Source organism: Camelus ferus, chromosome 2 (assembly GCF_009834535.1).
Source record: "Camelus ferus isolate YT-003-E chromosome 2, BCGSAC_Cfer_1.0, whole genome shotgun sequence".
NCBI lineage: Eukaryota > Metazoa > Chordata > Mammalia > Artiodactyla > Camelidae > Camelus > Camelus ferus.
This window is the reverse complement of record NC_045697.1, coordinates 74172382-74186742: the sequence shown is the minus strand read 5'-3', so window position 1 is coordinate 74186742 and position 14361 is coordinate 74172382. Positions and strand designations below refer to the sequence as shown.

Below are 14361 nucleotides of genomic sequence, written 5' to 3'. Positions count from 1 at the left end.
GTGGTATATCCAGACAGTGGAATACTATCCAGCCCTAAAAGGAAATGAGCTATCAAGCCAGGAAAAGACATGAAAGAACCTTGAATGAATATTGCTAAGTGAAAGAAGCCAATCTGAAAAGACTACATACTGTACGATTCCAACTATGATATTGTTGAAAAGCAAAACTATGGAGACAATAAAAATATCAGTGGTTGCCGTCACTTGGGGGTGAGGAGGGATGAATAAGCAGAGCACAGAGGATTTTTAGGGTAGTAAAAATACTCTCCATGGTAGTGTAATGACATGTCATTATACATTTGTCAAAACCCACAGACAACACGAAGCGTGAACCATAAGATAGACTATGGACTTCGGGTGGTAATGATGTGTCAGTGTAGGGTCATCAGTTGTAATGAAACTAACACTCTGGAGGAGAATGTTGATAATGGGGGAAGTTACGCAGATGTGGGGCCAAGGAGTATACGGGACATCTCCCCTTGACTTTGCTGTGAACCTGAAAGTGCTCTAGGAATATAAAGTCTTAAAAAAATAGAGTAGCTGGGTGATAGATAAAAACAAGAGGGAAAAAATTACATGGTTGCCTATTAAGGAAAAAAAAAGACTGTATATTCTGGCAGCAGTAAAAGTCTTTAGTGAAGGTAACAGAGAAGACAATTTTAACAAGAGTCTTATAACACAAAAATTCATGACAAAAGATATTTGCTTGCCTATGATTTCCTCTGTTATGCAGGCAAAGTTTTTAATAAATAGCTTTGAGAAGCCTAATTTATCTGCCTATCTATCTATAAATGAAAGCAGGGTATATTTTAATAATTACTAGGTAAAATATTTCTGTCTTGGTTCTTTTATTTTGTATTTCAGTGAATTAGCATGACTAATTCTGTTCTTTGTTCTGTGAGAGTAGCAAAATTTCATTACACTTCATTATCTGATTCTTCTTAAGGAGAAGTGGGAGTCTGAGAGCTGGACTGGGGAGGAGACTGGGATAGGGGGAGATTCAGACGGAACTGAGAGTGATCTTGGAGAGTGCATCCAAGGAGTGAAGCTAGAACTGAGAGACAAGCAGGCAGTCCAGCAGGTCTGCTGCACAGCGTCTGTGCTCTGTGTAACTCCTGGGAGCACCATTTATACTGGGAGGCAGCCAGGGACTGGATAGTGAAGTCGAATCCAGGTTTGAGGGGTCAAGACAGACACCAGGGACGTCCAACCAGAAACTTCAGATGAGAGGCGGGAAATGGAAGCCTGAGTGATTCCCAGAACATGTGCTGAAGCTACAGCCCCCTTTATATAGAAGAGCTATGGGCTCCTTCTGGAGAGGAGGAGAGAGCCCTTAAAAACACAGCGAACTCCAGAGGAATATAAAAGTCATTCACCAAACGAAAATGTAATCACTATAGCTTAACATTCACAGGCCATGGCCTTCTTTTTGTTATATACAGATTTTCATGGTACTACAGTATTCAAACAGTATTTTAATTATTATAATGCTTTTATACCCCCAACCCCGGTCTCCCTTCAGAGATGCTTTAAGTCTACTTCGATGCTCCCAAGGTGACGAGCACTCCTCACGCATAAGCTTCTCTATCAGGATTGACATCATAGTTTAAGCTACAGCAGCTTCACTCAGGTCGGGGCAGGAGCAGGAGGCTGAATTATTCCCTGTGCCCTGTGGTCCCTTTGAAATAAAAGGGCAAGTTAAAGATCTGTCCTCTCTAATTCCGTTTTCCATGTTCTCCTATTTCAGGTGTTGCCTCACCCACCTTGGATGCCATAGGTCACACATGTCACACAGAACGGCTGCCACCACTGAAACACCCCACTACTAACCTCGACTTGCATGCTAAAGCTGTGGGCACCATTTTCCATTTGGGGGCTCTGCGTCTGGGGAAAGCTTGATACTGTTCTCCTCAAATTTATGGCCCCTCAATAAAGAAAAGAAAATATTTTCTATTTAAGTTAATATTTGTTATTTGTGGTTTAAAATAAAACATGCAAAAATATATTCTTCAGGGGGAAGAGGTTCCCTAAGGGTTTATGTGGTATGATTACAATTTCACAAGATATTTGGTGTGTCTGTATAAGCCTAGACATAAACCAAAATATTTATCGTGCTTATTTCTACCTGATACAGCTATAGGTGATTATATTTTGTCTATGTATTTTTCTAAGAAAAATTATTTACAAAATTGCAGCCATAAAGGGTACCCAAATTTTAACAGAAAATTCCAACTGAGCTCTTGTCAATACAAGATTATTGGCCCTTTTTTTCAGAAAACACAAAACAGCAAGTATAATTAGATCAAGTATGAGCAAATCCAAAATAAATACATATAACTCTCTTATTGTGTAAATAAAAATCAACTTAATGTGTATTCAAACATATACACTTGTGAATAGAATACCCTTGGAAGGGTAAAAAGAAGCTGGTAATGGTGTTTGCCTCTGGAAAGGAAACTGAGTAGCTATAAGACATTATCGGGTCCTTCAGATCTTTGGTATTTTTGTATTATGTGAATTTTACAAGTTCAAAAACTAATTAAAACAAAGAAAAATTAAACATGTATTTAAAGTCCTCTATTCTTTTCAATCACTTTTTGGTCCTTTCCTTACACATAAAACCATTTTCTATTGTTAGGTTAATTTGCTCTGGTTTTGATTTATTTTGACTTACTTCCAAAAATGTAGATAGAGTCTCTCCTATAGCCAGCCCTATGTGGATAATAAATAACTAAAACCAGTTTTCCCACTAAATGTCTCAACACTGAATGACGTGGATAATTTTTGTCTTCTTTGCAAAACCTCTCCCAATGCTGCCACTAAAAAAGATGTAGCTGCTAGGTTTGACCCTGCTTTCAGTAAGGTGAAGTTTTGTTTATTGAAGAGCCTTGAAGTTACGATCAAGGTTGGAACCACAATTATCACAAAACAGTTCAGTTAAGGGCTAGGTGTAGACTTTGATTTGCACACTGATTCATCCATGCAAGTTCACTCAGAATAGCAAAGAGCTTTTTTCAGTTTTCAACTTTCTTCTTCCAATTGCCACACTTCTGTAAACTGACTCATCCTTCAGGAACTTAAAAGACATGGATCAGATGCAGAGAGAGAAGATATGGAGGCAGTCCGACACAACAAAGACAGTCTTCCCAACAAGAGCAAAGACCTGGATCAGATGACTTCCCAATGTCCCTTTCCAGCCTAACTTGTACATGTGAAATATTTATTTATGTTGCCTCAGGTTTCGCTAAGCCTAGTGTGCAGATCATTTCTGTGGTAACATGAAAACTGTGTGTTAATTAATAAATTTTGATACTACCCGATGACAGGTGGCTTGTGTGCTAAGACTGTGGTATTTAAATGGCTACGAGGGAAGAGAGGACATGGAGGAGCTAATGAACGATGAAAAGGTGGTAAAGTTGGTGAACTGGTGGCATAAATTAACTACCTCGGCACTCATATAAATGTCCAAGTCATCGGAATTCCTGAGTATTTATTTTCTTAATCAAAGGTTAAAAGCTTTAAGAAGTGGGGAAAAGGTGGATCTGACACTAGAAACCTCAAACTAATTGCCATTACAACATCAGTGGAGAGGACACACAGGCTACTGGACTGCAACTAAATTCCACGATGAGGAAGACAGAGAGCACTGAAAGGTAGCTAAACAAATGGAAGAGCCGGATGTGAACAGTCAACAAGCCAAACAGAATAAGGAAGGAAATATGAGTTAGAAGTGTGAGAACGGTAATTCCAAGTAAGAGAACAGAAGTTAAACACGCCAAATAAATAAACTACAGGTCACCAAAACACAAATACTTTATTTCACATGGTCTGAAACACCAATTCTTAGAATTGCTCATCAGAGTTACACAGGAAGCAAAAAGTGAGGAAGAAAAAAAGCAAAAAGACAAAAATTAGAGCACATAAATGAGTATAGCTCAGCAATGGCCTTTATACTGGCGAGGTCAGTTTAACTCACTAGGGTAGTAGATGGCTTAACATTGAGAACATTTTCATAGTGAATAAACTTCTTATCCCATTTGATACAAAAACTTTTGATTATGAATTCAAAGGAGGGCATTTTCTTACATATGTAATCTTTTTTATCGATCATTAACTCATCATAGGGACAGAGTTTTGGTAAGCTGTGCTTATTTTGAAACATGTCTTTGTCACATGCTTTTATACATATTAAATATTTCATATTCAACTTAAAAAGAGAAAAATAAAGACAGAGAATATAGACAACATTTTTAGGATCAAGAGAGAGATTTTTTGTTGTTGTTGTTCCTGTTTTTTTAAGATAACAGATGACAGATAATGATGAGAATGATCCAACAGGGAGAGTAAAATCAATTATGCAGAAGAGAAAAAGGACACTGGGAGGAGTGAAATTCTGGAGTAAGCTTAAGGGGATAGAATCGTGCACTGGCAGAGAGGTTATCCTTAATTAGAAGCAGGATCCATTGACCAGGTTACATGGGTAGAGATGCAGATAGGTTGGTAGATTGGGTGATGAGAGTGTGTACATCTTATTCTGTCTGTTTTCTCAATGAAATGATGAAAAAGTTCATTTGTCTTTTTTTTCTTTAGATTCCACACATAAGTGATGTCATATGGTATTTTTCTTTCTCTTTCTGGCTTACTTAGAATGTCAATCTCCAGGTCCAACCATGTTGCTGCAAATGGCATTATTTTATTGTTTTTTATGGCTGAGTTATACACACACACACACAGCTTCTTTATCCAGTCATCAGTCGATGAACATTTAGGTTGTTTCTTTGTCTTGGCTATTGTATATAGTGCTGCTATGAACATTGGGGTACATGTATCTTTTTGAATTAAGGTTCACTCTGGATATATGCCCAGGAGTGGGATTGCTGTATGTCAGCAGCCTTAAGTGAGTATGCCATGGGGCCCAGGCGCAAGTTCACAATGGCTTGCACCTGGTAAGAGGTAAATGTACGCATGCGCCGGTAGCGTGACTCAGCATTATGAACAATACGCATGCGCCACTTGCATTCTAAAAGGACTAGTGCGTACACCTGGGCGCAGGGACCACCTGCTTGTACTGCAATGGAGTGCTGTTTTGCTCTATGTCGGCTCCTCGCGCCTTTTTCCAGTTGGGCAGCTCACCTCTTCGAATCCCTCTCCAGCCTCCCTCAGCTGACACTGTATCATATGGTAAGTCTAGTTAGTGTTTTGAGGAATCTCTATACTGTTTTCCATAACTGGCTGCAGGCTGCACTAAACTGCATTCCTACTAACAAGGTAGGAGGGTTCCCTTTTCTCCATATCCTCTCCAACATTTATCATTTGTGGACTTTTGAATTTACAAAACAGAAACAGACTCACAGACATAGAAAACAAACATAGTTACCAGGTGGGCAAGGAGGTGGGAAGGGATAAATTGGGAGTTTGAGATTTGCAGATACTAATATATATAAAATAGATAAACAAGTTCATACTGTATAGCACAGGGAATTATATCTTGTAGAGTCTTATGGTGAAAAAGAATACGAGGACAAATATTTGTATGTTCATGTATGACTAAAGCATTACATTGTACACCAGAAATTGACACAACATTGTACTGACCATTCTTCAGTAAAAATATATATTAAAAAAAAGAAATGATGAAAAAGGATATTAGCTGAGAGTTAGGAGAAAAGAGGAAGGATTTGAGGTGCAAGGAGCAAGAAGATATAAGCGTCTCTTCAGAGACATTACTGGGGGCCCCACTTGAAGAAAATGGTCATGAATTTTAAAAGAGATTGGTTTAGCTGCATGGGTAAGGGTGTAAAGTAGGCAGAAAATTGAGCTCCATCAAGAGCAGGTTTTTTTTCAGGCAAGTAAATGGAAAGAGAGAGAGAAAGGGAATTGAGTTCATCTGCAAGAGTGATTTTATAATGAAGGACCCACAGACGCCAAGCCAGGTTTGGGCTTGATGAACAAGTGAAAAGGCGTGGTAAGCTCAATAGCTTGGAAGTCCTGGTGGCGTGAAGAAATTGCTGGAGACAGAGTACCAGTGGGTGTGGGCAGAAAGAGAGGACTTAGGGGTTAGAGAGCGGTAAGCCTGAAATTCTGACTCTGAGAGGGTGAAGTTATTGGTAGTGATGATTCTAGGGTGTAGCCCTGGAGGGAGTGGCTGAGATGGGGTTAAGAAAGATCGCTGGATATAATCAAGCCACAGAACTGAGTGAGAGGCTGGAGGTTGCATGGATCATGCTTCCTGGTTTGCATGTTTTCAGGTTTGCCTGAAAGTTGAAATTACCTAAAATTGATGGCAGAATTAGGTAGGGAAAGAGAGAAGTTATGGAAACAGTGGGCTAAGTTTAAATTTTTTCTAAAATAGGAGTGACTGGTAGGATTGTACTGTAAGGGAGGGTAGGTAGTGGTAAAATCTGATACCACGTGTATTTAAAATCAGTATTTGCAGGGAGGAGATAGCTCAGTGGTAGAGTGCATGCTTAGCATGCGTGAGGTCCTGAGTTCAATCCCCAGTACCTCCACTAAAGAAATCCCAATATTTAAATAATTATGTAAATGAATATTTTATTAATAACCATTAATATCTGCCAGGATAAAGGCTATATCAATGCAGCTAGTTTATGTTAAATGAAAAAAAAAGCCACAACAAACATATTTCTATATATTTAACAGTGAAACTAGAGAGCAAATGTTTATCAGGACCATGAATGTTATTCCTCCTCTTACAGACTTACTAAGTAATTTCCAGATTCAGAAAGTTGCCAGTTACCTTCTAAATTGAGAACTGTGATAGGATTAAATCAGGATTCTGATGAAGTGTTTGGAAGAACAGGACCTGACAAATAGTAAGTACCTAATAAAACGTCATGAGGGAGTAAAACTAAAGATGATTCCCTGAGGGAAAAATTCCAAGCCTGTTCTGCTGCCTTTCTTTATACATTGTCCTAAACCAAAACAACTTTTATATCAAAGGTCACCTTGATCTACACCTTGATCAGATTTTCCCTGATTTGTAAACCAGATATTTTTCCTAATACTTCTGAGAAGAATCTTGTGTAAAGAAATATAAACTCTGGTTCTAGATGTTGTAAGTACTGGGGAAAAGGTTTAATAATTGATATTAGGACAACTGACTCACAGTATTTTTATAATCATGAGTACTATGTTGAGATGTCAAACCCAGAATCCACAAAGTTGGATATTTCCAGCCACTTAAAAACGGCAAAAACAAATGACTAAACCTTAAACAAGGTTTTGACTTTTAACCGTAATCAAGGTTAGAGGACAAAAGACAAACTGAGAAAATTCACTGTAACATGTGGAGTTGAAAAAGAATATCTAATATGAAAAGAGATTTTATAAAACAATAAGAAAAAGACAATCCACAATTGTTTTAAAAGGGCAAAAGACATGGGTATGAATAGGGATTTAGAAGAATAGAGATGGCTGATGAATATGTAAGAAGATATTTGTCAGAAGAAATCAGAGGAACCCGGTCTTCATTGTTTGTAAAACCTAACAATGCTCGGATTTAAAGAGGATGCAGAGGAGCAGCCTCTCAAGCACTGTTAATGGGAATGAAAATTAGGACAGTATCAACTTTTTGGTTGTCAGCTGGCAATTTTTATCAAAATCCTAAATATGCACATCCTTTGACCTAGCATTTCCATTCCTAGGAATTTATTCTAAGGAGATAAGATGACAACACCCAAGATGTAAGCGTGTCTCAGCGTCAAGTAGCAGTCGAAAACCACTGAAAAGTGTTAGTGGTCATGGAAAGATACATCCACCAGACTGCTGAATGAAATTCGTGCGTTACAAAAAGCATGTGCGGTTTTGATTGCATTTATGTTAAATGTGTGTGTGTGAGTGTAAGTGTCCAAACTGATGTCTGAAAGGCTGTTCCTAACCATGTGAATATCTTCTGAGTAGTGGAACTTCTGATTGTTTTCACTTTTAAGTTTATGTTTTTGCATATTGTTTGAACTGTGTATAAGGACCACTTACCACCCTAGTAATTGTGTGTATATATATATGTGTGTGTGTGTGTGTGTGTATAAATTTCAAATATCCTTGTACCTTTACTCTAATTCCCTATAAAAAAATTCCCTGAAAAGGCCTTGATTAAAAAGGAGGAGAATGATTAACTTACAAACACCTCAAGTTTTGTCTGAGGCCAGTCCTACCAAAGAGAAATTTTTGTCTTACGCTTTGGCTAATTTCTGTGCTGCATTTTACTTAACTAAATAGTGATAAGTTTAATTGCGCTCTCAATGTAGGAGATGAAAAAAACTCACATATTTCTCTTCTGAAACCTTGACCATCTTTGGATGGTCAAGTTTAAGTGCTTTGTTCCTAACCTGCTGAAAACTATGGCTTACAATTTGTTAGCAATTCCATGGAAATCCAAGAATGAACACATTGAAATTTCAAAGTGACGAAAGCTGTGAATTTCCTATGTTCTAAAGTGCAGTTTCCTTGACTCTGGGTGTCCCTCTGCTGAAGTCTGAGTCTGCTGATGCCTCCTGCCAATGCAAACCCAGGGACTGGGGGAGGGGCCCATCACTCCACCTTCAGTCTGGCACATGATACTTCTGATACACTTGGGGGCTTTGATCTCATGGTGCTTGCCATCCTATTCAGAATATGGGCAGAGGGGACCCTCAGAGTTGCATTTACCTGTTTACTTCTCAAGGGCTGAACCACTTCTTTGATGCACAGCTCTAGATCATTGAGATAGTCCTTTTCTGTCTGTATCAGCTCCCTGATGATTCTCAAACGCTTTGCCATCATTCTTTGCATCTGATGTTCCTCCTCCTGAGTTAGGGTCTCAGCCGCAGAACACCCAGCCTGTGGGGTCATCTTTTCTGTTAAATGAACACATGTACATGTGAGGCATTCTGCTGAGGTTTCTTGTTTCTTCATTACAAACAACATCACTACAGGATTATTGTCAGCAAGGAAAAAGGCTGTGTGTCTTCATGGGTGTTCTTGGGAAGTGATGTGTGGTAGCTCCCCCAAAGGTTGGAATCCTATGAAATTATGAGCAAGAAGGGAGTGAGAATGAATACTTCTGACAAGTCAGAAAGATTATACTCAACTGTCATGTTTCGTCTTTAAAATATCTCATTGCTACTATATTAGGCTACATAGCCAGTCTTCAGGCTAGAGGGAAAATGTCTAAAAACACAGTTCATAACTTCTTCTGGACACATTTGCTTTTAAATCAAGGGAAGATTTTTAATTAGTGAAACACCTTTCAATTTTGTTAGTCTCTATTATTAAAAATAATTACCCCTCATTCTCAGTGGGTAATACACAAAACTCAATGAAATAGAAAACAATTGCACATGATTAGATTTGTTCTTCGCTTCACTAGTCACGAACCCAGGAGGAGTGAGGCAGTGGTAGGTTAAACAAATTCCAACTACAGTTTTTCATGGCTTATCTTCAATACTACTGCATATCTTGTTATTTCAAAATTACTGAACTACCAAACAGAAACTTTTAATTAAAAAAATCACAGTACTGAGGAGATAATGAGATAAATGTGAAGCCTCACAGGTAGCCAAGATTTTATACAAAGTCCAATGTGAGAAAGCTAAATGTCATCAAGGATGAACGTCTCACAGCAATGTAAAACTTTGGAAGCCACAAACTAGGTCACAGATGAAACTAGAGGAGTGATAGATCGTGGGGCAGTGTGGAGGTGTGTGTGTGAATGAATTTGCTTCAAGCTTGAAGTCATTACAAACTTAATTTCCATCTTAGTCTCTGCGGTTGCAGGAGTCATTTTATTTCCTTTAAGCTAAGATGATTCTAGTAACTGACAGATGCCTTTACTTCTGACACTACTTCCTGAGACTGTAAAACTCTACAAAAGGGCTTATAAAGAGTCTGTCTGGGTGAAAAAAGTGCACAGATCACAATTATGGAAATAGAAATAGAGTATATTCTCTTGGCTGACTCCACTAACAAAGCAAGATACCTGGAGAAACATAATAGTGGAGTTTATGGTTCAACGTAAAGAGACTGCCCCCAAGAATGTGAAGAGACACTTAAAAGTAGTGAGCAGTGCTCTCTCCCTGGCCCAGTAATTTCAGGAGTCCAGGCAGAGGCTTGGTAAGCAAACCTCTGTGGAGGATGCTGTGAAGATAATTCCAGCAGTGCACTAGAAGGTGCACTAGATTGGTCTCTGGACAATCCTGACTTGCAGGTAAATATGCTTCTGAGCCATCTGTCTGGGAACTATTCTTCCTTAATCAGGAAAGAAGAAGGATTTGACAAATAGTATCTAAGAGCACATGGTGTTAGAAGGCTTGGGTGATTTGGTGCCAAAGAAACAATCTACAGAAGTTATTTAAGAAGAGAATCATGCGAGGAGAGGTGTTCTGCAGCCTTCATGTCTTGAACTATGTTATGGGAATTTGGGGATGCTGGTTAATTTATAATGTTTTTATTGGAAGGTAGAAGAAGCCTGCCTCTCAGCCCCCCAAATTCAAAAGGAAGAGTTACGAACAGGTGTCATTACTATGAACTATTTTGGATATAAAAGAGGAAGGCAGATCACTGGGGAGGAGACACAGTGAGCGGGCTGTATTTGCAACTTCATCTTCATGAGTCTCCCTTTGGCTGCTCCTTCAGAAAGGTTGGGGGTTGGGAGCCAGAGGGCAGAGGGGGAGCGATGGGGGGTTCTTTTCTCCTGGGATAATGAAACAGCTCACAGACAGAAGAGTCAGTAGTAGAGAGCTGGCAAGCCAGTACGGACAGTATTCAATTATTATTTAAAATTACCTTGAAAATATAAGGGGTACTATTCAAAACTGTCCTAACTGATATCTGCTTTTCCAAGTTCTAAACATTTTGTGCCTTATAAAAAGAATAATCTATCAATTTGGGGGCCTACCACGGAGAAGGGAGTCTTTCCTTATCTTTGGCCAAGAAATTTCCTAAAATATATTCTCACCTTCTTCTTTGTTCTAAATCCCACGACTCAATGACTATATCAGTTTAACTTATTTCACAGATTTTCCAGTAGCTGCACTTTAAATGTACATCAGATTTTATTAATTAAGAGTTTCTTAGATTTTTCTAATCCTGATCAACGTCTTGTTCAGAACCAAGTTAGTGGGTCACAGTGGTTGAAATCAAGTGCTAGTCAGGATATTCAACTTCAGAAACGTCTCTGTTCACCTTCTCAGTCAATTTAGAGTTAAGCAACCTTGTAAGATATCCTTGTTTGCTCTTTTGACTCAAGTTTATTGTGGGAACAATGACTTGCATCATTTTCCGGTCAGGTCTCTGAACACTTTCTCTGTTTGCATTTCTTAAACCAACAAACTCTCCACCATGCATTGTGTGCACAAGTTTTGTTTCTGTAAGATCCTTCTCTACCTTTAAAACATTTATCTTTTAGTTATACTACATTTTTACATATTTGTAACACATAGGTACGACCAATGTAGATCACTCAAGTCATCAGTCAACTATAATGTTTTATTTCTTGGTAAGGCAACAGAAGAACTAAATATTTAGGAAAGAAGGAAAAATAGAACTTGAAGAATGAATATTTTCCAATAGTTAGCATAAACTGAAAGACTGTGTCAAAACTAAAGGGAAATGGAGGCTAAAAGGACATTTAGATTGTTTTATCCAAAATATGCTACTGGGTGTGAAAACAGTACCGTGTAGCTGATCCACCCCCCTTGCCTTTCCTCTTTCACCCCCAAGCTTTATTTTTCCAGCAGTGATAATGAATTTTCACTACTCTAGCCACAAATTTCATGGGTAACATATGTGGGGATTCCTGGCCAAGGAGGCTTATGTAAAAGGAGTTTGCTGCAGCTTTGGAAAAGGATAATCCAACCTAAGATCAGCTCTGCCACTTTTCACAGTGAGCACGTGATGGACAAAATAAATCAGTTATCCTCACAGAGCCTCAGTTTCCTTATCTGTAAAAGGGGGTTGAAAACCGTCACCGTGTTATCCTTAACACTGGATTAAAAGCAAGGATCTTCAAAACAGCGTAAATGTTAGTTATTTCCATAGGCCTGGGAATGACAAGGTTCCTTTCTCTCTACTCTTGAACTTTCCCACGACCTGGAGCAAACAGTTATCCCATTATTTTACGGTTATCAACTTGTCAAGAAAAATGCACGTCTCTGAAGTGGGTGGATAGCTATGTTCAGATGGGAGAGGAAGGGAAGGAAAAATTGGGGGTGTTGCTCATGGAGGAAAGTCAGGAGAGAGCTGGCATTAGGAATCCTGGGTAGCTTTCCTGCCATGGGTGTCTGCCTAGGGAGAACCTGGTCCTTTAGAGAGATGAGAAAACAGCCGACAGCAAAGGCGTGGCTGGGGAGGGCTGATGGCAGTCAACACTGAGAGCCTGTGCTTGGCTTGGAGTTCACAGGTGCTCTGTCTGCTTCTGTCTATTGCTGCGGCTTTTTGGGGTGGATTTTAAGGAGAGGTAATTGATTTAATGTTTTCAAATTATAAAGTTATATGTAGTTTTGAGGTGAAGTGCCTAGACATTGCACCCGACTTCCTGGATTCAAACTCCACTTCCAACATTTATTAGATCTGTGACCTGGAACAAGTTATTTAACTCTGTGCATCAGTTTCCTCATCTGTAAATTAAGGATAACATTAGTAAAAACTTATAAAGTGATTGTGAAGATAAAATGAGTTAGTGTTTGTTAAACACAGCAGTGTCTGAAAGAATAGATACTGTGTAAATGTTTGCTATTATTTTTAGATGCAGTCCCTGTTTATTAGCTGTAATATGGTTTTCACTGTATTCTTAGCTGTATTCCAGTTTTGTGTATAATCATCTCAAAGTATTTTCATGCACGTATAAACATACATACAGCAGTTAGTTTTCTTTTTAAACAATGGCTTCATATACATATTCTTCTGTATCTTGCTTTTTCAACTTTAACAGTATATAGTGGGGGTTTTTTTGGTAAGCATATATATATGTGTGTATATATATATGTGTGTGTGTATATATATGTATATATATACACACATATCTTTATTCTTTATAATAGCAGTTTAGTTGTCAGACACTGCTATTTGCCTGCCCAATATCTATTCTCTCATTTGCTTTTCATAAATCAAGCCCTGAATAGATAGATAAAAATGCTTACTTCTTAGGTTCTTTTTCAAATTACGTCTCATTTATGGTGAAAGGGGTGTAAGCAGAAATCTCTTAAAAGAAGTTTCAGTTTATAAAGAGGCAAATTTGGTTGAAATGGCCCTTCTTTCATCCTCCACCTCTCATGATTCTTGCCTTCTTTTTACTGCCTGGAATGTGGATGTCAGTCCTGGAGGTGCAGCAGCCATGCTGAAACCATGAAGTCCTAGTCACAAAGATTAAGACCTACACATGGATGGTGTTGTAGAAATAAATAACAAAAATAAAACTTATAGCCTCATTTGTTTTTGAATTTTTTATAAACTACTAAATAACTAGTGAGAAATAGAAGAAATCACAAAAGCAAATAGAAGATGTTTATTCTGAGAGATAAGAAAAATGTTACATGTGAAATGTAGCTAAAGTTTTGTTTATGGAGAATTTATAGCCTTAAATTTATATATAAGAAAAGGAACAAAACTGAAAATTAATGACTTAAGAATCTAACAAAAAAAGTCTTAAAAAAAGAAAAGAAAACACATAAGCCAAAAGAAAATGGAAGAAAGGAAATTAAGAACAAAACTTTTAATGAAATTGAATATCTCTTCAACTCAGGCTTCAGTTAATTCCCACATATTTATTGCAAGGAACATGAGATCACAAAAAAAATTCCTAAAACATAACAAGGAAACAAGGTACCGTGAGACAGATACAAGAAAAAGCATAGACACAATTATATCCACAAAGTCTTAAAATATTGGAATTATTAGCAGGGATATATGAAAAGTGTGTTTAGTTGGTCTAAATAAACAGTAGTTTGAAATTATAAGCAAGAAACAAGAGGACTACAAAAATAAAGTAGATTTTAAAAGAATGAAATAAAACTTTGAAAAGTAAAACTCATAATAATTAAAATTGTAGAAGTCAATGGAATAAAAAACTCAATAAAAGGGTAAAATAGTAAATTACATAAAGATGAAGGAATGAAGTAAACCAAGCCAAAGAAATTATATACGAAATGCAACAGAGAGAAGTGAAGAGATGGAAAATGTGCAATGTAGCTTAGGAGACGTTGAGATGAGGCAGTGAGAAAAGACAAATTACCTACAAAGGGATTACTGTGAGACTCACGGCTGCCTTTACAACAGCAGTGACACAAGCTGGAAGGTGGTAGAATAACACACTTAGAGCGCTGAGAGAAAATAACCACACCCTAGCCTAGCAGAACTGTCTCAAAG

At 38.0% G+C, this 14361-nt stretch overlaps 1 protein-coding gene across 1 annotated transcript in view; it reads right to left on the bottom strand.

Annotated features, from left to right (window-relative positions):
• The window catches only part of ARHGEF38 (Rho guanine nucleotide exchange factor 38), a 112913-nt gene that overhangs the window by 79940 nt on the left and 18612 nt on the right, over positions 1 to 14361 (bottom strand). The window contains 1 exon segment of the mRNA XM_006184617.3: positions 8668 to 8855. Within this exon segment, the coding sequence (XP_006184679.2) occupies positions 8668 to 8855 (188 nt within the window).